The sequence below is a fragment of the Maylandia zebra genome, linkage group LG11, assembly GCF_041146795.1.
Source record: "Maylandia zebra isolate NMK-2024a linkage group LG11, Mzebra_GT3a, whole genome shotgun sequence".
Classification (NCBI taxonomy): domain Eukaryota; kingdom Metazoa; phylum Chordata; class Actinopteri; order Cichliformes; family Cichlidae; genus Maylandia; species Maylandia zebra.
In genome coordinates, this window is record NC_135177.1 from 9,262,818 (window position 1) to 9,290,644 (window position 27,827).

The 27,827-nt window shown below is 41.7% G+C and overlaps 1 protein-coding gene and 2 non-coding genes across 3 annotated transcripts; 2 read left to right on the forward strand and 1 right to left on the reverse strand.

Moving 5' to 3' along the window:
• Window positions 1-269: 269 nt before the first annotated feature.
• limd1a (LIM domains containing 1a) lies at window positions 270-18,560 on the forward strand. Its single transcript, XM_004565174.5, has 8 exons — window positions 270-2,066; window positions 7,704-7,805; window positions 11,917-11,984; window positions 13,244-13,306; window positions 13,876-14,006; window positions 15,028-15,079; window positions 16,720-16,788; window positions 17,338-18,560. Exons 1-8 carry the CDS (start codon window positions 854-856, stop codon window positions 17,470-17,472), a joined length of 1,833 nt encoding a protein of 610 aa, XP_004565231.1. The 5' UTR covers window positions 270-853; the 3' UTR covers window positions 17,473-18,560.
• A 2,037-nt stretch (window positions 18,561-20,597) lies between these two features.
• Window positions 20,598-20,670, forward strand: trnar-acg (transfer RNA arginine (anticodon ACG)). The gene has a single exon. It is a non-coding gene; the product is annotated as a tRNA-Arg (tRNA).
• Window positions 20,671-21,120: 450 nt separating this feature from the next.
• On the reverse strand, window positions 21,121-21,193 carry trnar-acg (transfer RNA arginine (anticodon ACG)). The gene has a single exon. It is a non-coding gene; the product is annotated as a tRNA-Arg (tRNA).
• Window positions 21,194-27,827: the final 6,634 nt, after the last annotated feature.

Genomic DNA, 27,827 nt, shown 5'->3' on the forward strand with positions numbered 1-27,827 from the left:
TGAAGTTATTAATAACGGTATAAAATGTAAAAAATAAATTTTAAAAAATGTCCAGTTTAAGAACAATAAAACAATGAAAATAAAGATTAGTAGAGGTTAGGGAAGTGGAATGGTTTTTTTTCTTCTTTTTCCTCGAAGAAGAACGGGAATTGAGTCAACTCGGTGATATTTTTAAAGATGACACATGATGTATGGAACAGTTAACAGAATGGATGCCTGCGAGCTGAGCTATTTTAAAACCAGATATATGGTATCTGGTTACATAAATAACGCTGATTAATGGCTGGTGTGTGGGAAAGCTCTTATCTTACTTGTCCTACTTGATTTGAGCGCTGTGCCTTTAAAGGAACAAACTGCTCCGTCGTTAAGTTCCAACTGTCGACCCGGCGGCCACGTACGGCTCGGTGCCCCAGCGGTTCGGGTTAACTTCTCTGTTTTTGACTGCTTTCTAGTAGTTTTTCTTTCAGAGGTGCGAAAGACAAAGTTTTTGAATGAAGCTGTAAAGCAGCAACAGCAAGAGGAGGAGGAGGAGAGGGCGGTTTGTGGGGTCGTCCGGGGGTATCGGATCTGGGATCGGCTCACATTTATAACCAGACGGACGGCGGCTTCTTTGGGGCAGAGCTGAGCTTCACGGACGGACAGTTTCACCGAGGAGGACGTGGAGCTCGAACTGTTTAAAGGACGGGGAAAAGGTCGGAAATATCAGGCGGGAGGGGGAAAGTTTATTTTCTTCTCTCAAGACTGCGAGCTGTTGGACTACTGACTGTAAAGTTTGCGGATATTTGTGTTTAAGCTAGGCTAGATACAACTACTTGCAACTTTACTGAAGCAGAGCCGATACGCATTTTTAAAAATGGATAAATACGAGGATTTAGGGCTCGAGGCGAGCAAGTTTATCGAGGACCTAAACATGTATGAAGCATCCAGAGATGGCTTGTTTCGAATGAGGAGGGATGCGGGAAATAACCCCGACTTTGAAGAGACGAGGAGAGTTTTTGCCTCTAAAATGACTAAAATACACATGCAGAAACACCAGGAGGAGATAGCCAGAAACAACGAGGCCATTAAAATGAACGGAGGTCACAGCAGCATACATTACACCAAAGACAGACCGCCCATCAACAGTTACAGACAGCCGAGTGAAGCTGCTGCGAAGCCCCCACTACTATCTGGCCCTGTGCCGAGCACCGCTGCTGGGAGTCAGTACGCACAGTTTGACGGCCAGAGACACCACACGGGTATCCAGTCTGAACTTCCTACCAGCAGGACTTACGAGTACGGAAACAATTACGACAGTAAGGAGCGCTTGGAGCCCCATTCATACCAGCATACCACCCCTTCCCCGCCTAGCTCTGGAAACCCTTCTCATGCGCGTCACCCAGTGAGCCAGCCGCCTGCTTGGGCCCCATCCAGAGACAGCCAGCCTGCCCCATCTTTGTCTGAGTCTGGGAGCAGCAGTGCATCCCAGCACCTATCCCAGGCACCTTCTACCTTCAACAGTCTTCTATCCCAGCAGAATCAGGCCATTTCTTCACCTGTCAATAGAAGTCCACCATCTCCTGCTGGGCCAGTTAAAGGGTGGGTCGGAGAGCCCTCTGGCTCAGCAAAACCAGACCTGGCGCCTATCCTGCCTCTGAGTGCCTTCACAGGAGGAGCTGAATTGCATGTGCAGCAGCCCTCCACCAAGCCTGCGTCCCATTACACGCCACCGCCAATTTCTAAACCATCTGCCAGCCATAATGGTCCCGTGGCAGCCTCCTCTGTCCTTTCTACAACTTCTGAAACGCCTCAGCCCAAAGCCCAGGTGACATCTTCTGCTGTAAACCCAAGCAGTGTCTCCAAAAGCATCATTCAGGGTCAAGGTCAGAGCCAAATGCCTGCCTGTGGACAGACCAACAGTGCTGAAGCTGAAGTCCCGGGCTCCTCTAAGCCTGTCCAGCTACCCTGTCATTCCGTCCTGACACATCCACCTGAACAAAGTCCTTCAGCAGCTGAAATAAAATTAGAAGCCCTCACTAAGCGACTGGAAAAAGAGATGGATGCCCAGCCAAAGGCTGACTACTTTGGTAAGAATTCAGATTGCAAGTATTAACAAGGGGATTTCTGCCAGTTGGGCAACTGAACCACCAAACCACAGTCCAAAACATAAACCACCATGAGACATGTGAAACCCAGAGCAGAAGAACAACAAAGGGTACATGTGCCAGTGAATGAGGCAAGTTGGTCACTTGCTTCATTCATTGACACGTGTACCCTTTGTCAGCTTTTGTAATCCTTCTGTTGTGGGTTTCTGTTGCAGACGTGCATCTTGTGTGTTTCTTTTTTTGGTGACATGAATACATGCCAACACTTTTTTTTTTTTTGTCTGTGAAACTGCACGTCGACCGATGCCGTGGTGGTCCTTTCCCCCTTTTCCGCTCTGGAATCCAGACGGAATAATTTTCTAATTTGTCATGTCTCATGTAATTGCTTAATTGCCTACCCACAACAAACCCTTTGGCAGTAAAAGAATGTCAGAGGCCAGAAAGAAGACTGTTACCCTCTTATCTCATCTCAGGGAGGTAATTGATTACTATTGAGGCCCTTAACTCTGTACTTAGAGCTTTATCACTTTGGATCTGTGGGGCATTAAGTTTGTAATTGTATTGATGCTCCTCCCTCATCCAGTTTGTTTGATTGACACTAGAATGATGTCACTGACAGAGACCTGTGCTTGCACCCTTTTTTTAAGATTGCACTTTCTGTAAGCATGTTGTCAGGTTTGTGCATGCACCAAGCTCAAGCACATGGAAAACTACAATGTCTCCCATTCAGTTTGATATAAACTTGGGAATATTTGGCATAAAGTGTTTGACCTCGTTATATCGCAAGGAGCACTTAAAAGAAATTCCCAGCTTTCCAGCTCCATCTCTGGAGAATTTTTATATAAATCTGTCAACATTTGAGTAATTACTGCTAACAATTTAACAAAAAGACAAACCAAGGAGTTTATGTGATTGCTTTGGTTTAAGTTGATCAATGTGACTGTAAATGTTAGAATTTGGGGTCATATGAAGAACAAACAAGCCGCTGCTCTCAACTTGTTGAGTTTGGGGGGGAAAAACCCTGCATATTCTGGTTTTCATTCCTCCTGTTGGTGCATGTAGCACTGAAGCTGCTCTCTCCAGACTGCAGGTGCTATCAAAAAATGAATACGCAAAACATGCTGGGGAGAGAAACAAAATACAAAAACAGATGCTTGCCTTTGAGATCAGCTGATAGGCTGTAATCACAGATGCAGATCCTCAGGTGTTCAAAGCCAAAGTCATCTTTGAAAATAGGATTCGAGAGAGAAACATGGTGGGAAGGAAGAGAGAGCAGGAGACCCCGACACACGCACATGTAGCCCACCCATGAATCCTCGCTGGAGGAATTTCCTGCTGGAATGTCACAGATGTAATTCGCCTTCTTCTACCTCACTCCCCCCTCCCAAACGTGCTTATATTGGTGTGTAAGGAAAGATCCTCTGGCATACGCCACAGTCACTGATGAGGTGCACAAATAGCCAACGCAATGTGGATGTGTGGGAGAGCACAGTGTGCAACAGGCCGGGGTTGAAGATTTCAAAATGATGCTATATATGCCTTTATTTTCTCACACACTGTCCTACATAGCCCACACAGTTCCTATATGGAGTTTCCCACCAGACCATGGCTCATCCTCTGAGTCATCACTTTATACCAGAGGTGGGGGGTAAAAACTAGTGTAGGCTATTTTTTACATGCTTAAGTTTCTCCTGAAAAATCCTACTTTTGAGCTCTTTTAATGTTTTAATTTGTAAATCGTTTGTAGTAGTGCTTGAATATCAAGTTACTGATATATGCCTGCATATATTGGGCTATGTTGTTTGCATACTGTGCTGATTGGTACGGAGCCCCTCTGATGACATGGTCCAAAAAATAAATAAATTGTGGACACAAAATACTACTTCGTGCCCACGAAATGGGTATAACATGCCCATGAAATACTTATTTGTGGCCACTAGGGATGGGTATTGTTTAGGTTTTATCTGATACCGGTGCCAAATCGGTACTTTTGAAACGGTGCCGGTGCTCAAACGGTGCTCAAACCGGTGCTTAAAGAATGGAGAACACAAAATTGGTCCAAAAACCTCTCATATTCAGTTGGTTTTTTGTAAAAAGATAACAATGTTAGCCTTTTCTGCAGCTATGGGGCATATATGGTATCACTCTTGGCTGGAAGCAGTGCTTAAACAATGGAAAAAAAATACAAACTTTGTCCAAAAACCTCTCATGTTTAACTGTTTTCCACTTTTTCTTTGGTCATTTTAGCCTTTTTGGCCAGGGTGAAGGGAGTATCTGCCATCAAACAAGAAGACAGCAGCATGTAGCTATGATGATGTTTGCTAGTTCACCTTACATGCATTAATGTAATAACGTGGTTAGCCTACTCAACGTAAATTACACATGAACAACATTAAGCTACTCACGCAGAGAGGAACGGCTGCTGCTGCCATCAAATACGGCGCATTTCTTGGCTTTAAAAAAAACAAAACGCTATGCGTCGCCAGCTGTTTAATCGGATTCTTGGTGTTACTTCCTTTGACAGTATCACAGTATCAGCTTAAAGCACTTGTTGCAGGCTGCTGAGTTTGCATATTTTGATGTGAAGTACAGCCAGACTTTTGACCGCTTCGCCTTGGACATTTTTAATCTGTAGCTCTGCATAAAAGAACGTACGTACCTGGCCCCGCCTACTATCCTCGGAAACGTAAAATGATTGGCTAGAAGTGTATCACAGCTCAGGAAAAAAAAGCACCGAAATAAAGCACCGAAATGTGCGCTGCTTTTCGGTCTGGTTACTACCGTTTATGTCAGAACCGGTGCCATCATGGCACCGGACACCGGTACCCATCCCTAGTGGCCACGAAACACTTGACCGATAACCGTGATCCTTCCCAGGCCCTTGCAGTTGGTTGACAATGAAATCTATCCCGGCGTCCAGGTCGTACTTGCGTCTGTAAAGCAACTGGGCTCTCAATATCCTGTTTAAATGTCTCTCCGTAATAATGGTTCCTTGCATTGCAGGCTTTTCAAAATGCATTTGTAGCTCATTCCCAGCCTAAAATAAAACTCATTCATACGGTTTATGTCCATGGTGTATAGGTTTAGTCTAATCTTATGCTACGCAGCTGTCCAGGAATTGTATCAATGTGATGTGCGCACGCTATCTATTTCGTTGCCACAAATGCGTAATTCGTTGCCACGTTATACCCAATTCGTGCCCACAAATTAGCATTTTGTGCGCACGTTATACCTATTTCGAGGGCACGAAGTAGTATTTTGTAGCCACAATTTATTTATTTTTTGTACCATGTCATCAGAGGGGCTCCGTAGATTGGCATTAACTGCAGTTGGAGGTTCTGGGAAAACGAGTTCATTGCCAATGGCTGCACCAAGGGAACACTGAGGAATGTCTGAAGGAAGAGAGTGAGGAATTTAAGAAATGAAGTCTTGAGATACAAAGAGGAGGGGCGGGGGGTGTCCCAGACGAGTTTAGGGGTGCCTGTGGTGCAGCTTGAATGGATGAGCAGACAGTCTGAGAAATTTAGGGACAGGTTTGTGGATGCAGCTTTGTCCTTGGCTGCAAGAACTTGAGAGGAAGTTAGATTTATGGAGGAGTTCTTTCAAGAAAGAAGAAGCAACATCCCAGAGTTCTCCCTGGCCTCTTCCTCTAACTTTCACATACACATCCAGTGGAGAGTTTTTAGTGTTGCGTTAAGATGGAGGATTAATTTATCCCATCTGGCTGTTGAGTGGAAAGCTTCATCTTAACTCTTCCCAGGGATTCTTGGCTTCTGCTCTGGCAGGCCTTTTGGAGGCTAATTTATTTATTTTATTTTTGATCAAGTATGTGACTGGATATCCTCACAAGCTCACATCTGCATGGTTTTGTCTGTGTGCGTGCACTTGTATGTGTGTGTGTGTGTGTGTGTGTGTGTGTGTGTGTGTGTGTGTGTGTGTGTGTGTGTGTGTGTGTGTGTGTGTGTGTGTGTGTGTGTGTGTGTGTGTGTGTGTGTGTGTGTGTGTGTGTGTGTGTGTGTGTGTGAGAGAGAGCAGATTATTGTATTCATGCGTGTGTCTTTTATAGAGTTCATGTGGTGGATGTGTTCATCTAAGTTAATGTAGGTGTAGGTGACTCATGTTAAAGTGAGTGAAGCACAAACTGCAACAGTGAGTAACAGTTTGTTTTGTTTTTTTAAGTTTTAAAACAGGAAAACTAAAGTGACACTACATTTTTAGCCTGTTTTCCCTTGTAGTGCATACAAATCAAACGTAACCCCCCCCCCCCTGAAAAAACAGTGTTCTGTGCTGTATTTGTACCATTTCTTCTGTTTTTGGTTTTGTGTTTTTGGTTTTTTTTGGTTTTAAGAAGACTTGAGATTTGATCTTGACTTATTCAAATAGGGTATTTTAGTCTTCGTATGACTGCTTTATCATGTTTTCATGTAAACAAAGAGCTTACATAAGAGCAACATTCTTTGGCTTTCTAATAATATCCCTCTGTCATCTCTAAATCTTCTTTCCAGCCAGTGGGGCCCCTGATGATGTGCACTCTGTGGTGGCATCAGGAGAGGTTTAGCTGAATTATAAATATATATATGTATATATAGCCCAACTGTATTACTGGAAGTCTGTTTTGAGAATCATTTGATGAGCGCTATTAAATGTAACAGCATGTTTGTGGAGGACACAGTCATATGATGAGTGTTGGATACAATGGAAACAGAAGTTTCTTTGTCAGTGTTGGAGAAGCTGAGCTGTGTTAGGTTGGGCTGGGCTGGGCTGTAACACTCTTCTGCTGAGCTCCATTTCTTAGTCTCTGGGGAGTTTTACTATAAAAACACACGCAAATAACCTCATGCCTGCCTTTACTTAACTTCCCCCTCACTAAAAGAGAAACTTGAGGTCTCACTTTCATCCTCCATCGGTGTCATCGCCCTTTCTGTTTTAACAATTAGGTAGTCATATCTCACTGATTGATTTAGCAGCCCATCAGTCAGCAGCGATGGCGGTCCATATGTCAGTTTGCCTTATCATACCATGTCCTACTGTTTCTGCTCAGAGGAGGGTTCTCTGAAAATTCTCTCAATCCTCATGCAGCTCTCGGTATAAATAGTTGCATATTGATCACACGGTAACCTTGTGTTGCTCAGGAGCTGTCCAGAGTCAAGGGAGAGGTTATGTAATGTTCCTGGCGTGCCATCATGTGAAAGGCTTGTTGAAAGGACAGAAATAGTAATCTTCACCCAACGAGAGAGAGAGAGAGAGAGAGAGAGAGAAAAAATAACACGACTTGGACGTGAGTGTGTATGAATATTAGCTACACTCCCATGTCTTGATATCGGGACACATTAACTGTGTATGTTGTAAAAGTAGGACTGCTCTAATTCTTATCAGCTCTTTTATTAATAGACTTCTAAGTCTTCAAGCCAAGTCAAATAAGCAAATACTGATGTGTTTCCCCTTTCAGTCTAAACCAGCTTCCTGAAGTTTTCTCTTCTCTCTCTCCAGAAACTGATGAAATAACCTTTTGTTTTTATATTTGAAATTAATATCTTGTGCTGTAGTAACATGAATTTACCTGAACCGTGACAGCCATGTTGGTTAAATGTGTGTCTTCTTGCCTGTGTTCTGTTCCAGGGCCGTGTGTGAAGTGTAATAAGGCAGTGCATGGAGCCAATCAAGCCTGCCAGGCTATGGGTAGCCTCTACCATGACAACTGCTTCACTTGCAGCGCCTGTAGTAAGTACACACAAACTCCCGTGTGCCGCATACTCTCACTTTTGCTCCCATTTAAACACTTTTCTCCACACATAAAGCTGCTGTCACCTCCTAACTAACAGGCTGCCAAAGAAGCTCTACTCTTGAATCAAAGTGGTACCTTCTTCTTTGCTCATTCACTGCCCCCAAGCAAAAACATGCAATTATTTAGGGATTACTGTCCTCTGCTGCTAGTGTTTGGTTTCTGGGTGTGCCAGTCACTCGTTCAGCCCAGACAAAGGCATACTAAAAGTCTTTTTGCCGGCCTAATTCATCTGTCTTTCAACAAGCTAGCTTTTCGAATAATACTTAGTGTCTCTCTGAGTGTTTTTAAGGAGTTCAACTCTTAAACCCACATCCACACTTGGGAGGAATGTGTGCTTTGTGGCACATGGACGGAAACAAGAGTGGCTTGTTTCACACTGGACCGGTTGGCTACAGGGTTTATTTGTTCAAAGATGCTTTGGCATCGACTTCAAAAACTAAATCTCTCATTTGTTTGTGTGTTTCTTTAAATATTGCTTACCGGGGGCAGATGCAGTTTTTCAACTTTGAGTTTAAATGAAAAGTGTGGGAACGGCCGCACGTATAGATCCTGTGGATTCTATCAACGTTGTGCTAAATAATATTTAAAGGGTTTAGTTTACTTTGTCGCTTTCGACCTATTACTTATGGTTTGTGGTTGACCTGTAGCTAGATGTTAATTTCCTTCCCCCACTAAAGCATGACCTCACTCATGGCTTCAACCATTAAAATCTCTGTCCCAATTATCAGATCATGGGTATGCAGGGTATTTGTGGCACTCTGGAGATCTCTGCCAAGGCTCATTATTCTGTACCACTGCTGACCTTTCTGGTTATACACTCAAATGTGTAATTAACACCTCTATTTCGCTTTACCCTCCGTCATGTTTGTTTGTGAGGAAAATGGTGTAGCTGAATTATGATAAGAGATGCATAATATTGCTGGGTTTAGCAGTATCTTGTAGACCTGATTTCAGACATGGATCTCATTAATTTTTATGTTCCTTCAGACATGTATGTAACAGTATGGATTTAAAGGAGCTGCCAAAAATGCATCAAAAACGAACGCAAGTTGCATATTAGAAACAGTGCATGAGATAAGATTTTATCTGTTAATGTGTTAAAATATAACAAATCATGTTTTTAAGGAACTGAGCATTTCAAAGTAAGTAAGAGAGATGGGCACAGTCCTAATATAGCTGTACCTAGTAACATTTATACTAGTAAGAAGTGACAACGGCGCTCATTCAGGCATGAAGACGATTAACGGAAAGGACTGCATGTCTCTAAGGGTTTACATGGTGGCTCAGAGTGTAGCTGATTCCTGAAGTGGTGGGAGAAAGTTTACACAGCACATACCTCTCATGGCTTGTTACAAGCGAGGGCATTAGGGTTGTGTTTGCTCCGAGCGGCCCCAGGGGAAAGCATCTCATCTGGGGAGGAATGCAGGCATGGGGGCCCTCTGTAGCCCCAGCTCCAGGAGGACAGTAGGCGCTGTTGTGTTAGCTGGGAGTACAGTGTGAGACAGGGAGACCATTTACCATGCAATACAGAGCCAGCACACAGGAACATAACGAAAAATATAAATGCATATGTAATACTTGCTGCATAATCGAGTCAGCTACTCAGTACTCATGTATTAAGCATTGCCTGTTTTTTTTTTTTTTTTTTTTTTTTTTTTCTCCTGTCTCCAAAATGTGTGTGTCAGCATAACTGCTACATGTGTTGAGTTGCATAAGATTTTATGACCATGAACCTCCTTCTAGGCTTTCAGTCTACCAATCTGCCCCCCCCCCCCCCCCCCCCCCCCCCCACACACACACACACACACACACCCCAGGTGACCGTGAAAGGCAGGCGGACATTCCTGGTGGCCAAGAGCGCTCAGGCTGCACGTCTGAGATTCAGCACTTCGCTGCAGGGGTCTTCCTTCTAGTTTAATCATTTACTGTTTACAGACATTTAAAGGTAAAAACACAGTTTCAGTTAGAGAGAAAAAGCCCAAGTTTTACTTCTCAGATGGTCTGTGGAACTGTTTAAAAAAAAAAAAAAAAAAAAAAAGTGTAATTCAGAAGAAAAAAAATTAAAAACAGCTTCTTAAATTTATATGCTTGGAGACACTCAGGAAAACTTGCATCTGTAGAGTTAATCTTGATGGAAATAAAAAGGAAATTGTGGTTGTTGTGGTTTGTTTTTCACATTTATTTTACTATGATAGCCTAGAACTGCAGCAGTGAAGCAAAGAACAGTGATAAACAGATTCTGCTTTCTCGATATCAGCCCATAATACAAGTCAGTCTGCAGGCTCTGGAGGATACAAGCCAGGATCCTATTGGTCCTTCAGTCTGCTGGTATGTTAACATCTGGAGGCTACATTTTCAGGGTCTTGACCAAACAACCGAAGTTCAAAGAAGTCTTAAAAATACTCATTTTCTTTGTAAATTAAAAGTACATCAGTGATTTCATAGAACAGGAAATGATTTTAAGGTGAGAACAATCTCTGACATGTCACAGTTGAGGACCTGATTCGTTGAGGTTGAGGCTTGATTGGGAAGTCATGGCAGGGTCATTAGGAGTTGCTCATTTTCTGAATGGGATCACATGAGGGAATTCATAGATTTGCTTAATTAGAACCCGGCCCTGTGTTTTGGCTCTGTCCCTCAGGTGTTTTACATTTTTATGAAAGCGCCGTAGTCGTCGTTTCTTGTGCTTTTCAAACCGTCACTGCTGACTCCTGACTTTAATTAAGCTCTTATCTTTGTGCAAAGCCTTCCCTCTGTGACTCACTTAAAAAAAAAAAAAAGAAGAAGAAGAAGAATGTGAAGAAGAGGAATGGTCCATAATTCACTTTCATCCCCTTCATCCTTCCCTTTTTCCTTTAGGGACACAGTTCCAGGACTATCAGTAATTACTCACGGCCAGTTCCCCACCTTGGTCTGATCAGAATGACTTTGCTCTTCTTTAGGTAGTCTAGGCGACACTTTGGTAATGCATGGTCATTTTTACTCAGTTAAAATGGGATCATGAACTTGTAAATTCCTGAAGAAGTTAATGTGCTACCCAGTGAAAAATAGAAATCATGAGGTTTCATGGTTTAGATCTCATTTTACTTTTTATTCCAGCTCATTGCTTCCAAACAGTCCAGTTATGACTTTAAATCGTCAAACAATTAGCTGAAAGATGAAGCAATGAGAAATCATTTTCCGAGAAAAAAGCCCCAGTACTTATTCTATCATGAAAAGGCTTTTTGTTTTTGTTAATTGGTATAGGTTAGGATGTGGATCTGTCTCCTGGAACAAGTAGACTGGTTACACAAAAAAAAGTAAACAGATTGTGGGATGGAGCCTGAGAGATAAAGAAGACTGCGGTTCACTAAGGTGAACCCCTCCCTCTCTGCTGTCCCCTCCCTCATCTCCCCACTTCCAAAATCCGAGGAATGTTCTTTCTTCCTGTGGGACCAGGGCAGGCGTAGCTATGTGAAGCACACAAGGGCTTGGTACGTGTGTTTTGACAAAAAGTAAGCATACCCAGCATGTGTAAGGACATTGGATAGGAACAAAGAAGAGCAGTGCATTATTGGAGGATTTGGCCTATGGTGTCCATGACATTCAACAGGGCACTCTTTAATCAGTTTACCTGTCCAATAATTAGATTTAATGAGCCCTTTATCTGCACGTGTTAGATCCAGATGTGTTCCTTGCCTGATCTGTGCCACAGTAGTGTTATATTAAGACACCAAGACACTGTGAATCCCTGAATTTGATTAATCTGCTTGGAATTCAGCAGGACGTAATGAATACTGCAAGACGGCCCATTACCTTTTGAATAGCTGTAATTAATCACTACATTCTTAATGCCTTAGTCGTGGTGTAACTATTTTCTGAGATGAAGCTCGTGGCTCATGTAAGACTTTCCAGTATGACAGTTCAACTTTCTGTCGTTAAGTTATCTTTTCAAGCCTGTTCTAAACTGCCTAACGTTCGTATTTCAGTAAGAGGGAATAAGACGATTTTGTTAGTCAAAGCTGTGGACAACTTTGATGCTAATAGACTGTTCTCTCTGTTCTGCAGGTCGAAGACTGAGAGGGAAAGCTTTCTACTATGTTGGAGGGAAGGTTTTCTGTGAAGAAGACTTCCTGGTGAGCAGTCGATAAAGAGTCAATATTTAGTTTTCTTAAACTGGATTTTATGGTCTGATAACCATCACTGGGACTTAAAAATGCAAAAAAAAAAAAAGCATTAGATTTAGTTTAGATGCCAGTCAGTATCCTTCTGTCATGGCTCATTTCTAAAATCAGATAACTTTGTGATTTGCCTAAAATACCAGAAATCACAGGTTCCCACCATTTGTGCGCAAGATCGCCAGTTCAAGACCAGAAAGAGACGAGTGTCCCAAAGAGCGTTGCATCAGGAAGGGCGTTCGGCATAGGAATGTCTGCCAAATCAAATATCCCTCCACTGTGGCGACCCCTTGTAAATAAGGGAGCTGCTCAAAGAAGTTTTTTTTTTTTTTTGTTGGGTTTTTTTTTTTGGGGGGGTGTACATCGTTCCTTAATCCAACCCATGATCATTGAAAACTGCTTCATTCCACTTGAATGCAAATGGCAATCAGAGACATGACCTTCTGACAGAGTTTAGAGAATTTCCAGTATTCAATGTGAATAACTTCCTAAAAATGAGACTGGAAAGAGGTCTGTTACTGGAGAAACAGCTTTCCTACTGCTGATGGGTTGGAGGGCAGTCAGGCCAATTGGACCATCAGAGTATTCCCACGTGTACTTTGCAAAAAATTGAAAGAACATTCCCTGTGCATAATCATGGATGCATTCAACTCAATTAAAAGCCTAAGTTAGAATTTGTCATGAATTTTTTTTGTCTGCGTTTTACAGCTGGTGTTTATGTTGCGTTCATGTGAAAAGTATTTTACAAATTCATTCTTGCTCTCTCAGCAGCCCTGTGTCTGTTTACCCCGCGAGCCCTCTCTGTGTAAAACCTCCTGTAATTGCCCTTCCACCAAAAGCTCGTAGCTTCTCAATTAAAATCAACATTTATACTGAGTTAAATTTGCTCCGGCTTTGCTCTCTGTATGAAGTGGTGATATATGCATATGTATTCTGCCAGGCCTGTACGTGTGCACTGTTCTCACTGATATTTTCCTACATAATATTTTTGAAATACTTAAATATACTCAAAACAAACTACACTGTACTGACTTTGTGACTAAATCGGAAAAAATGTCACTGAAGCAAATGTTACTGCAACAAACTGTAGAGATGGTTTTAGTTCAGCTGCCCAGATGGCCTGGGATTTGGCCTAGGGTAAACACTGTGGAGCTGTTGAGGGGTTCTATTGTGAGAAAATCCGTTAATAAACCATATTTGTGTTTTCTCTGTTGTAGTATTCTGGTTTCCAGCAGTCTGCAGACAAGTGCAACGCCTGCGGACACTTGATCATGGACATGGTAACTGTTGGGTTCCTCTCGTCAGCTGAATGGGCTTCTGTGTGATTTTTGTGTGTCAGAGTCTGGTGATCTCGGCACTAAACGTGGTTACTTCATCCTAAATGAGCATTCAGTGCACACATCTGGATGATGACTTAATAAAGAGCGTTGGCTCTGTGTCTTTGTCTGTCTCCTCAAACACAGACACACAGGCTTGTGGTTTAGAAACACCCCGATGTGATGTCATCACAAGTCAGGAAGTAAAGTATTTCTGTTGGCATGAGTCTGCATATGTTAACCATTCAGTAGGCTGAGTAAAGGAGATTTCTTAGTTTTTCTTGCTGTAAATAAAATGTGTTAAAATTGGGTCAATCTTTGTGATTTGTTTGGTAGGTAAGCTTGCTTCTTGTATTTTGCTGAGTTATTTGTCTTAGACTATTCTGGGCTGTGATGATGACTCAGTTAACCCACCAAAATGTTCTCTCTTTTTTTTCCTTTTGTTTTTTTTTTGTTTTTTTGTTTTTTTTTTTATATGATGACCATTCAAAATACCAAGAAACATGAAGCGTGTTACTCATTCCTCTCCATAGATCCTGCAGGCCCTCGGGAAGTCGTACCACCCAGGCTGTTTCCGCTGTGTCATCTGTAACGAGAGCCTTGATGGAGTGCCCTTCACTGTGGACACCGAAAATAGGATCTACTGTGTCAAAGACTACCACAGGTGAGTGTCGCTTGTTACACAGTAATTAAAGGAGCACCTGGATTTGTCTGGGGTGGATTTAGTTTAAAGTGACGCTGGGAAAACATGTCCAGGTTTCATGTTCCAATTGAACTCACTAGCACAGCCCTTTAACTTTCCTCTGCTATGGCGGGATCAGGTTGAGAAGGCCTGCACGGGTTGACTAAATTTCCCTCTGCCACATGTGGCAGACACATGAGAAGTTTATTCTGGCAGGGGGCAAGAGAGAGAGGGGGAGGGAGGAAAGAAAATATCACTGTCCAGTTAGAGGTGTGACTAGTGGCACAGAGCCATGGCTCTTCCCATTATTGGACATAATCTGCAATACAAGTAGGGGTCTGAAAGGTTTTATGTATGAATCCATGTGTGGGAACTGTTAACCACTTTGACAAACTGCAATCACATTTGAATGTGCAGCACCTGTAAAGGCTCGCTCTCCACAGCGGCTCTGCAGTTCCAGCTGTTTTTTTTTTTTTGTTTTTTTTCCTGCTGGGACAGCATGTACAGCAGAACCAAGCACGTGGCCGATCTCTGCCTGGCAGCCCCCAAATGTTCTCTACGCTGATTAAATCAGACAAGCCTTATTGTGTATACAGCTATGTGACTTTTGGCCACAGTCATGCCCATCCACACTGAGAGACCCTTTGTTTTTTTCCTCAGACTTCCAGGTGCCTGCCACGTGTGTGGAAATAATGAATCCAGTTTGCGCTTTAATTTTCTACTCGTTCTTGGATTTGGGGAATCACGTGTGTGAAGTGAAGCCAGCACATCTGCAGACCTGGCATTTCCTTAGCTGAATCAGGAGGCGGGGGAGGGGGGTGTAACGTCTGGTAAAGGGACACTGCATATGAACTGTGATCTTTAAAGTCTGGATAGAGTTCATTTTAATTCAGCTCATTTAGTTACTACATTTACCTTAGTCGTTACAGTTTTGTTTTTTTGTTTTTTCAGTTAAGTTTTAAAAAAGTCTTTAAAAGTTTCTCTTTCCATCTTACTTTCCCAGGGTCCTTGCACCTAAATGTGCTGCCTGTAACCAGCCAATCCTGCCCTCAGAGGTAAGCTATCGCCACCTTGTTTTCTCTGCTGTTTTACTTGGGTAACATCAGCAATGTGCATTTGAACATTTTGAGCTTTTCTCAAAAGAAAACACCAAAAAATACTTTGTCCTGGGTTTAAAAAAAATAATAGGTGGTGAACATTTAGTTCCACAAACGGCCACTTGAAAAACACTCAACTACACAGTAGAATCAAACGTGTTTACAGCCTGTGACACACAAACTGTTTTGCTCTTTCTGTAAACTTAAACCAACAACTGTCACATGCAGCAGGACGTTTTTAAATCACTCCTCTCGTTAACAAATTGTTTACTAAGTTTGCTAATGTTAGCTGATAAATTATCAATCCTCTCTTTTGTGCATATTTGTTCATTTGTAAATCAAAAAAGTGAAATTTAAAAAAAAGATGTCCAGTTGGCTACTCATCCCTTTATATATGCAGGTGTTAATTTAAATTACCATATCAAACTGGCACAACACAAATCATGTTTTTATACCCACATAAGATATATTTTAGTTATACAAAGGGTGGGAAATTCTTTGGTTACATCAGTTAAAAATAAGTGAAAGACAACCATACAGTATAATAAGCAGCTTAAATCAATCAAATAAAATATGACACAAAAAACGCCTGTCTCAATAAGGTAAAAACTAATCTGGGTAGAAATCCAAGTAAATATAATTTCATATTAAAAATGTAATTCATAATATGGTATGAGAGACCTGTATGCCTGGAAGTGCACAGACAGTAAAGAGAATAAATAAAATGCGATCAAGGCCACTAGCCAGAGTAAACTGGGCACCGTTCATAGTAAACACCTTCATCTCTACACCATAAGGACGCAGCTTTGTTGGTTAAAAGCAGCGCTGACATTTGAACTCCTCTATGGCAGCTTCAAATACCTTACTTCTCTGGTGACTGGACAATATCTGAAATATTTATTTAAACTTCAGATCCACTCAGTGGTTACTGTAGGCAAGCTGGACTGTGTTGTAGCACATAGGTGCTGAGAAAATTACTCAGTATCCAGATAAGTATATGTAATTTGGAGCTGAAATGTGAACCTGTGTACAGGATATGATCATAAAGTGCCGGGTTTTTATCTTTACTGTAGAGAATGATTAGCTCAGGTTCACAGGAGGGCAAAGACTGTGAGAAGAACCATAAAGCTAAGATGACTAAGAAACTGTAGGAGTAGAGCATGATCAGCTATTTTTACACATGGACTGTCATTCAGTAAGAACGTGATTGATTATAAATCCTTAAGACCCAAACACAGAGCTCAATTTTCAAGCTGGTCAAAACAATGTGAGGGCTCATCTGAGTTATCGTTTGACGGGAGGGAGAAATAAATTGAGTACATTCACAACATAGAATGAAACTGCTCTGATACTGGAGCAACCAGTGGCAGTCATGTCTCAACACTCGCCAAGATGATTGCCAAGCACTTGAGCTCCAAAGTTGTGATGCAGAGGAGTTACAGATCATTCAGCTCGTGGCTTGCATTGACGTCCCTGGGCTTCTTATCGATCTTTTGAAGCTTTTGTCAAACTGAGAAGTTGAACAGAAGGAGAGAGTGGAGCATTTTCTAGTGATATTACCTTCAGTGGTTTGTTTGGGTTTTTTTGTTTTTTTCCAGGGGTCTGATGAAACCATTCGAGTAGTATCCATGGACAAAGACTATCATGTTGAATGTTATCACTGTGAGGTAAGTAAAAACACCTCGAAATGTAAAATGTGTGTGTTTTAGTGGCTCTTAGCCAGTCGCTTTCTGAATAGCTCATTAAATGAAATTATAATGAGTAGATCCCCGATCTTAATTACAGTCTTGGTAATTATGCTGTGCTGAGCAGAGCAGGTATGCAACACCTCATCATCACCATCTGATCATTTTCTCAAGTACCCGTTGTTTGTTCTTTTGCATGATTGACAGCTTCTTTTTTTTCTTTTTTTTCTCATAATCACTGAGCTGTGAGAAGTGCCTCTGTGTAACTACTGGATGGTTTCTTCTCAGCTTTTTTATTTTTTTATTTTTAAGTCTTTCAGGTTGTTCAAAACACAAAATCTAGTGTTAGAAACATTTCTTTCAAGAAATCTTGCAGCACAAAAGAAAACCCCTGCTGACCAGAGCCATTATTGCTGTCAAATCTTCCAAGATCAATACAGAGCAACAATCACACCCTTTGTCAACTGTTCTATCTGCTGAAGCTCACTCAGTAGACATGTCTCAGCCATGTTCCTGCTTTATGCTGTGCAGGACTGTAAGATGGAATTGAACGATGAGGAAGGTCACCGCTGTTACCCGCTGAACGGACACCTTCTCTGCCACTCCTGCCACCTGAAGCACATCCAGCCTGGCCGCTCCTCTTCAGTCGCTGCTGCCTCCTACTAACAGCGCTCCAGGTGGTGGGAGACACCTGATGGATCGGAGAAGGAACTGCAAAATATGGACTTCGGGAATTTATTTGCAATTCTTGTTGTAAAGGATTGAGACGTCCTGAAATATAGTTTGATATGTATATTGACAGGAATGTCAAAGTGTCCTTTATGCAGAATCCAATAATGAAGTACTGCAATGCACCAAAACCCTACTTTAAATGAAGCATTGCATGCAGACTTTCCAGAAGTGTTGTCATATTATAGATTTTCTTTGTGTAAATATGAAATGCCTTGGTTGTGTAAATATCCTAGACTGTGTGCCTTCAACTTCGCCTCCAAACTTCTGCTGTTAATTTCAACATTTAGTTACATCATATAATAACTTAGACACATCTGTGTCACACGAGAATAAAACGATACTTAATTCCAGGGGTATAAGAGACGGGCATCATGGCACTGAAAGAATCCTGAATTGGAATCTCTGGAATGATTTGGCAAAACCAAAGATTGGAGTGGAAGTATAACTCTGAGGGGGAAATGTGTGTTTGTTTGTTTGTTTGTTTTTTAACCCTTATTTTGGGATAAATCCTGCTAACATCAATGGGTTTTTTTCTTTTAAATGTCCCAGTGACCACTGAAATTAAAGCTAATTTACAGGATCCTTCAAAATAATTTCCCAAATGTGTTTTATCAAGTGAGAGACTTGGTTATACTGTTAGTCTGTTCTAAGCACATGGAGAAATAGAAGTGAGTTTTCTATGCACCTATGACAATGCTGGTATTAGAACTGTAGATCATTGCATTTTTTTTTATAAATATTTATATATACTGTAGGCCTATAATCATTTGTCTGTTTTATTTTTTGGGCAATTCCCCTTTAAATAGTTATTTCCCTTCCAGAACATTTTCGGTTTGATGCTTTTTGCCATCCATATTTTATTCATATACTAACTTAATGCTTGCTTGCTTGACATTTGCAGTCCTTATTTTGTAACCAACTGTGTTCTGTTTGATTGTTGTAAAGGAAATATTTAATTAATAAAATACAACAAGCCAAATTTGATTTAGACTATTAAATTGCTATTTCAGACCCCTTAACAAGCGTCTCCTGTTGCTTTTTCACCGTCGTTATTTATTACTGATTAATTATATTAAGCTGACAAACAGGCTAACAGTGTAACTTCTTCAACATTGGCTGATATCCATTCAGCATAGATGCTGGTGCTAAAGAACAACAGGTATCTGATTGTGTTGCCTGTGCTTCAGCCAGACCACGTTTGTTTACAGAGCCCGCACCACTGTATCCAGAGGACAAGTGGGGCTACGACTGTATGCTGAGGCTGACTAAAAGTGCAGTGAGTACTGGCAACTGCACTCTGTTGTCTAGTCTTTTTCCTCTAATCCCAAAGCAGACAACAGTGGGACCAATTATGTCAAGACAAGGCAACTATACATGTTTTAAGTTTTCAACGGATGAGGTAAAGTACGAATTGGGAGAAATTGACCCAAGCTGGTGTGCTGTCACACTCACGGGAAGAACCACCAACAATGTAAGTGACCCAAACACTCTGATTGGAACATGGGCTAGAAGTGGGTTGTATTATTACTGTGGACACCGCACTCTTTTGGTTCGGGTTCCTCTGGGAAGTGAGGGGGCATGTGCTATGGTACGGCTGGGAGCTCCACTCACACTGATCAGAAACCAGGTAAAAGCCCTACCACAACACAACACATGCACTTTAGCTGCCAGACGTAAGAGACACATTTTGGCAAAGAGAGGGACCCAGGGGGCACATGCGTATGACCCAAGATTGAATTCACCCACCTGGATTGACTCAATAGGGGTGCCCAGGGGAGTTCCAAATGAGTATAAACTAGCAGACCAAGTAGCTTCAGGATTTGAAAGTATATTCATCTGGGTAACTCCAAACAAGAATGTTGATTGCATAAATTATGTCCACTATAACTTGCTGAGACTCTCTAACCTAACCAGAGATGGCATGGAGGGGTTTGCGGAACAGTTGGGTCCGACCTCGCTGATGGGAGTGCAAAATCAAATGGCCCTTGACATGTTGTTGGCGGAGAAAGGGGGTGTATGTGCCATGTTCGGAGACGTGTTGTACCTTTATCCCCAACAACACTGCCCCAGATGGCTCAGTAACTCGAGCTCTGGAAGGGCTGAAAACTTTGTCTAAAACTATGCATGAACACTCAGGAATCGACAACCCGCTGGAGAGCTGGATGACATCCGTCTTCAGACAATGGAAAGGGTTTGTGATGTCTGTTATGCTTTCTATTGCATTATTTCTAGGGATATTGGTGACTTGTGGTTGTTGTCTCATTCCTTGCACCAGAGGATTGTTGGAAAAGGTAATCACGAGGCCAGTGGACCCCGGAGCAGTGACCCCGGTGTCCATGATGCCATTGATGGAGCTAGAAGTAACTGAGTTCTGTAACTTCTGAGCTACAGAAGGTTAAAACTGCATACATGCCTACAAAACACATATAATACATACAATCTAGAAACAGGCCTGAGCAAAGGCCTGAATGCATTCAGCAACCTGTTGCATTTGAGTTTGCTTAGTAACAGGTGACAGAAGATGTGTCAGAGAGGAGGACAAGTCCACGGGGGCCTTCAGGGCCTGAAGTCATCGCCATATTTGGAAAAGATCTAAAAGCTGAAGGACAGTAGGTTTCAAGAACTGGAGTTGGAAGCCCCTAGTCTACACACATTCTCTTTAGGCGCAGGCAGACTGGCTGGCTAAAAAAAACGCAACAAGGAAGAACTCGATCCTATGATCTTCTGATTTGTTTAGGCGCCGTGTTCACTAGCTCTGAAAATAAGCACGATGGCGTCACCTGCTGGCATAGAGAGCAACTAGGCCGAGTTTTTTCTCATTAAGTTGTAACTACTACTATTTATTCATTTAACAGTTATTGTTCTTTTTAATGTTATACTTCAACCCGTTCTCACTCCCAAAGCGTAACATTTTACGCTAGGTGACAAATCGTCACCATATTACGTTTTCGGCTACCCACCACGTTCCTAAATGACGACCTCGAAAAAGAACGAGTAAACCTAGACTGCAAATACTTACACTGTTGTGAAGTAGGAAGTTCTCGAGTGGAAACCGTCGTGGGCCAGTGGCGCAATGGATAACGCGTCTGACTACGGATCAGAAGATTCTAGGTTCGACTCCTGGCTGGCTCGCTCTTTTCCACTCTCCTCATATGTAAATTTAAGAAAGCTTCCTTGTTTTACTTTCACTTCCGTAGAACGAATTACGTCTCCATCTCCACGAGATCGTAGGTATTGTGATGGTTCTGACACAACCTCTAATAGTTATAACAATAATACTTATCTGTGTTTATCCAAGAAACTTTGTCTTCCCCCAAACAACCAAACTGAACTGAAGCTGTACTTGTTGCCAAGAAAATTGACTGATTGATAACTGATCGATTTTGATTCTTTGTACCACATTGAATTGGTCAAATCTTTCTAGAAATTCCAGCAAGTTCAGGCAACAGGCCTGCCTCTTTATTCTTCTGGTCACTAGCAAACAATATAATCAATACATCCACTATTTCTTGGAATTATACATCTCTAGCAAGTCATCCAGCATTTAACTCTTATATAAGAGAATGAAGGCTAAAAATACGACGAGCCAGCCAGGAGTCGAACCTAGAATCTTCTGATCCGTAGTCAGACGCGTTATCCATTGCGCCACTGGCCCACGACGTGACAAACTCAGTGCACACCTGCAATTCGTTAGCGTACCACTCTTCCTCTCTTACTTTAAAAGGCTCCGTTGGTCAGCAGATGTCGCTGTTGAGCTTTACACAAATAAGGTGGCAGGACGTCTCAAGCTAATTGTCGAACACACTTTTTTCTCAATATACTGACTTTAATCTCAGAATTCTGAGAAAAAGACACCAATTATGAGATTAAGTCTGAGAATTCTAAGGTTAATCTCAGAGAAAAAATTCTGAATTCTGAGAAAAAGTCAGACTTTTTTCATAAAAATTCTGGAAAAGAAAAAAAGAAAGAAAGACGTGGCTACTTTTTCTGTCTTTCTAGTGGTCCTAATCCTCTTCCATAAGAACAGGCTAATCAGACAGAAACACTAGTTACATTTCGTCACAGAGTGCCCACCACAGCAATAAACCAGGTAACTACACTCCCAAAGGCAAACTAATATTAATGGTTTATTTTCACCATCTTTCGCTAGCTCACCTAAATTAACCAATCTGTGTCTAACCACACAGACTAGTCCCGCCTTCTAAATCGGCAGCTAAAACTAATGTATCACTTTGGTGATTAAGGTGAAATAAAGGTGAAATGTGGATAAAAAGAGATTAATTCTGAGATTAGAATTCTGAAAAAAAGTAAAAATTCCAAGAAAAAAGCCAAAATTCTGACTTTAATCTCAGAATTCTAAGAAAAAGACACAAATTCTGAGATTAATTCTGAGAATTATGAGATTGATCTCAAATTTCTGAGATTAGAATTTTGAGGAAAAAAGTCAGAATTCGGAGATTAAAGTCATAATTCTGGAAAAGAAACAAAAAAGAAAGACGTGGCTACTTTTTTGTCTTTCTAGTGGTCCAAATCCTCTTCCATAAGAACAGGCTAATGACAATACAGAAAGAAACACTAGTTACATTTCGTCACAGAGTGCCCACCACAGCAATAAACCAGGTAACTACACTCCCAAAGGTAAACTAATATTAATGGTTTATCTTCACCATCTTTCGCTAGCTCACCTAAATTAACCAATCTGTATCTAACCACACAGACTAGTCCCGCCTTCTAAATCGGCAGTTAAAACTAATAAAGGTGAAATGTGGATAAAAAGTTGCTGGAAAGGTGCCAATGTTGTTTTACCAGCTACAAATATCCATCACTACCTGAGCATACTATTACAACAGGCTTTTAAAGATTTATTAATAGTATTAAATATTAATATTTATTAATTTAATAAATATTGGTTATTTATTAACCAATAACTTGGTGTTTTTTCTTTAACATGTTATAGGTAAGGAAGTTGATCATAGAGACAATTGGTCTTAAAGGTGCACCATGTTTATGTATCTTCGGTAAACCATACAGACTTGGTGTAGATTCCTCTGGGTATAACCTGTGGTATGAGGTTCGGTCAATAGCATTGTCTATCACCCTCTTTCTATAACCACTTCGTGGGTCTCGTTTCAGGGGCTCATAAGACCTGCAGTCAGCTGAGCCTGAAGATGTCACGGTCTGGCTGGGGCAGACCGTATGTGTTGCAGAGGAGGACTCAAACGCAGACCAAAATGTGGTGTGGATTAACAAAACAAGCCGTTTATTGAGACTAGCAACGAGGGTACAAAATAATAGGGCATCAGTGAAAACTAAACAATAACCTAAACTGGGTGAACTAATAACAAAACATGAAAAACCTTAACCATAGTGAACTGACATGGGTACCTGGAGATGAGACATGGATGAGCAGACGACCTGAACATGGCATGCAGAAAACAAAGGGCTTAAATACATACATGAGGTGATCAGGGGAAGTGGAGACACATGGGGGAACAGCTGACTGACATAAACCTAATGACAGGACCAGGAGAGGAAAGCTAAATACAATGAACAAAGAACACATGACACTGTCAGAATAAAACAGGAAACACTAAAACTAGACATGACAACCCGAACTTGACAATGTAAGACACAGACATGAAACACATGAAGAGCAGGGGAGATTTACCATAGTTGGAAACACGAGGGGGAAATAATAACTAGAAACACTTAGGCATGATAACAAATGAACTTGAAAACCTGAAGGGCTTAAACATAAAGTATAAACATCAAAATGAACTAAAACTCAAAACACTGGGTCATAAGACCCAGGATCGTGACAGAAGAAGTCACTTGAATGAGTGACAAAACGTTTCTCCCACTGAAAACGCCACATCCAGATGAACAGAATCAACTTTTTGGAATCACTGTTGTCAAGACTGTCTCCAGGATCCACCCCTTAACTTCAGTGAAATTCTGACTGCCATGAAGACAGTAAGTCGAAGTTTATAACATAATAATAATAATCATCCTGAAGGCTAATCAAAGTTTATATATACTTAACCCAGCTATTTTTAATAAAGTAAATTAAAGTTAGGAGAGTTGTGAGCAAATTCTAATTCATATTCTATTAGCTAATATACAGCATTGTGCGACAAGCTATTATGTAGCAAGCTATCATATGCAACCCTGATAATGTTAAATACCACACGGTTTGTTTAAAATACTAGTTTGCACATTGGGACATGAGCAAATAAAGTAAGAGTAGCACAATTAATTGCCCATCAGAGACTGACCGAGTTTTTTTGTCCTTTTTTGAAACAGAATGGATCCTAGATTTAGAAGAAGGAGAGGGGACGGCTGTGCCAGTCTCTTTGACACAGAAGAGGCCATGACAGTCAAAGCCGAGAAAAGCCCATGGGCCTGAGCTCTCTCACCTGAGAAGGTAAAAGAGTCAGCAAGGATGGCTGTTCTGTCAAGGTGGGGACCCTGATAATGAACACCATCTTCTGCAGTTTGGAATCTTCAGGGGCCATAAGCTTCAGACTGGCTGAAAATGTACTGGATTATGCTAGGTATGTGGTTCCTCTCTCACACACACAAAATATAAGTTAAAAGATTATTGTACTTTTATTCTCTGTTATCGGTTTAATAGAGAATTTTCCTTCCTGCTGGCTGGATCCACGCCTTACCAGATATTGACCAGAGGTGGATTTCCAAAACCTTGTACAAGTGGTTGCGCTTTAATCAATCAGAGGTGGACCACACAAAGGTAGACAGAATGTGCAATTCACTGACTTCAAGTGCTCTGCCTGCACTGGAGCAGTACTTTGGCCAGCCCCTGTTCCTTTGGATGGATAGGACGCTGTGGCGTGTGAGGCTGTACTGTCCACATCCAGACTGTTGCAAGTCAGATCTTATATCTGCTGGACTACATTAGTAGATCAAGCTCATAGTTGATATCGGCAACTCTTATTACTTGGCTTCAGAATATCTTGCCTGTAGGAGCTGCAAACAAAAGATTATCAGCTGGAGCCACACCATCATTTCCCAGCTAGATGTTGGCCATCGCAATTCCACTTCCCATGTCTTCTGACATACTGTACAAGCTGGGATGTGACATCCAGGTTGTGTTCTTCATGCATCAGCGTAGGTTGGGAAACAGAAGCAGCCAAAAAAAAGCAACTGGAGGAAGAGCATGCTAAAAGCTGGCTTGAGAAGCAAATTCAGTTTCTCACTGCCTGCAGGACCTAAATATCATTGACTGATGCAGGTATATGCCCAAGATGTCCTCAGCAGGCTGGATAAAGTGAAGGCCTCCATCACATCCCTGTTTGGACAGGCTATCAAAATGGACTTCGCCAAGAAGATTGTGAGGAAGCTGGCAGGTGAGCCCCGGTATACAGCTGCTTGGGTAACAAATGTTACTAGGAGATTTGCTACTGGATGCCCAACTGATTCCCACGCTCTCTACTCTGGTTTCATGGCCCAAGTCACCAGCTACATCTTTTTGTGGGATGACAGCGACCTGCAATGACTCAGGGCAGCTAAGCCCACAGAAGCAAGGAAACAAGGCACATGTGCCCTACAGAAGCAGATGTGACAAGCTACATCACCAAAGCAGAGATGAGGACGGTGAGGAAGTCATGCTCAAGCAGTTGACTGAGGCATAGGATGGAGAGAGGAGCTGCAACACTTTTGTTGTCCCTCTGATCCACTCTGCAAGGATGCCAGAAATCTGGAAGACCCTACGAAAAAAAATCCCTGCCTTGAGTATGAAGGGTTCCTATGGTTCCTCACCCACCTGCAGCTGCTTGGCTGGTGGATGTGCCTTACACCACCCAGCACTATTATAAGAGGAAAAGACAGAAGGAGAAATATAGTGACAGTTATGTAAGGAAGACTAATAAAATCATGTGTAAACAGTGTCAGCAGAGGGGGACTCTACCACACACCAGCAGTAATTTGGCATTTGGTACTGCCAAGCCACAGCTGCCATGACTCTGGCTGAGTGGGGGGCTACTAGCTCATATAAAGCATTGGGTGCAAAATTATTATTAGTGGTGACAAACATAAGGCCTGGGGGTCTCAATCGGCCCACTGGATGGCTTTGGAAAATATGAAGAAGAATATGGGGGCCTACATTTTTTACTTAACCCTGTATTTTAAGTTTACAGCTTTTGTTGGTGATAAGAACCCCGACCTGCCGCATACACCCACACAGAAATAGTTAAGTAATTTGTCCCACACGCCATCAAACTGTTTAACTCCTCTCTGGAGGGGAGAGGGAGGGGAAACAGGAGGACAAAGGAGGGGGGAACAACTAAGCTGTAGTGCCTCTTCACCTCACTGTGCAATACCTTGTGCAATACTTTTTGTAAATAGTCAACAGTGCAATAGACTCAATACTTGAAATGTGCAATTCACTTGTATTTTTATTTTTATTCCTATTTATTCTATTTATCCCCTTTGTATATTTTATTTATATTTGTCTCTGTAATTATATATGTGTGTGTATGTGTGTGTGTGTGTGTGTGTGTGTGTATATATATATATATAATATTCTGTAACTCTGTAACTTCTGTCGGTGCTGTGCTTTTTTGGAAATCGAATTTCCCAGAGGAACCCACCCGAGGGATTAATAAAGTTCTATCTTATCTTATCTTATCTTATCTCTTATCTTAAACAATTAAATGAAAGCAGTCGAGAACTTGATAGATTATTTACCTTATCAAGAGAGAAGGAGGCTATTACAAAAGTATTTCAGTTGTGTGGTTGTTCTGCCTTTGTTCTGCAGGGATGGCCCAACTGAAACAGATTAAGCTCCCAAGTGGTTCCATTTCCTTGTTACCTCTGAAAGAAACCTACCCACCTGCCTGCCCTTTCCTGCCTCCTCCCATTCTCTTGTACCTCACCAACCTGTGATGGGTTCATGGATGTGCTTTACACCACCCAGCATTATCATAAGAGAAAAGGGCAGGGGGAGAAGAACAGTGGCAAAAATGAAGTGGTACGCAAGGAAGAATAATACCATCACATGTAAACAGTGTTGGCAGCAGTTGGTGCTGCCAGGCCACAGCCACCAAGACTCTGACTGAGTGGAGGGCAGGAAGAAAGATGCTCTACCCTGACTCTAGTACACTGCATATTTAATGTAATTTCAGTTTATTATAGACCATAGAAGTGATCTGTTCATTGTGGGTTATGCCATATTACACCATAACCCAGAAGTTCTTGTCTATTGTTCAATTTCGCCACGTTTCTCTTTTGTCTTGGTGCATGCTCAATCATCCAGGTAAGGAAATCCCAGAAGGCTGGACTGAAGGAACAGGGAGAAATAGCCGAGGTATGCCAAATTGCACAAGGACTGGACTGAAAATCAGTGGCAACAGGTCTGACAGAGTGATTAATCCAAATTTTACATTTTTGGTTTGTATTATTGGTGTTTACTGAGGAGCCAGGAGAGCTGTACAGCAGTGAGTGTTTACAGCCATCTGTATAACACAGTGGAGGCTTCTGTCATGCTTTGGGGCTACATTTGTGGTGGTGGAGATCTTGTCAGAATTGATGGAATTATGAAAGCAGGGCCATCAGATTTTGGTCCACCACACAACAACATCTTTTAAAATGTCCAATTAGCTACAGCTTCATTTTTCAGCATGACAATGACCCCAAACACAGAGCCAATGCAGTAAAAGAGAAAGATGCACAGAGGAAGACTATCAGTTATAGATTGGCCTCCACACTGAAGCGGTGTGGGATGCTTGTGACACAGGACGCAGCCAACATCCAAAGAAAATATCGGCGTAACTTCTTAGACAGGTACTAAATCTGTTTTTTGGTTTGTTTGTTTGTTTTTTGTTTATATACTCTATCCAGAAAATCAGTGGACCTGTTTCCAATTTTCCAAACAAAATATAGAGAAATGAAGGAGTGGCTGTACATAAATGTACAGTAACACAGAATACTTTGTTTTTGAGTTGGAACTAATCTTCCAGTTCCTCGACAAGTTTCGACATATGTTGTTATTTTATACATTGAGCAACACATGTAAGGCAGTGTGCATGTCCACAGGAATTTGTGTGCTGCTGCTTCGTAGGTTGAGCTACACCCTGCTCACATGTCATAGGAGGATGTTTTGGTAGCTTATGATTGGATTCCTGTTGCCTGTGAGAGTTTGTCCTGAGGCCTTTTTAGCTACAAGTAGGCTACACTGACACACTTTATTTGAATAGAAATTGCAGTTGGCATTCTTTGTCTGCACTGAATTGCTTTATAGGATGTTACATAATCTCCTTCTGTGTCTTTCC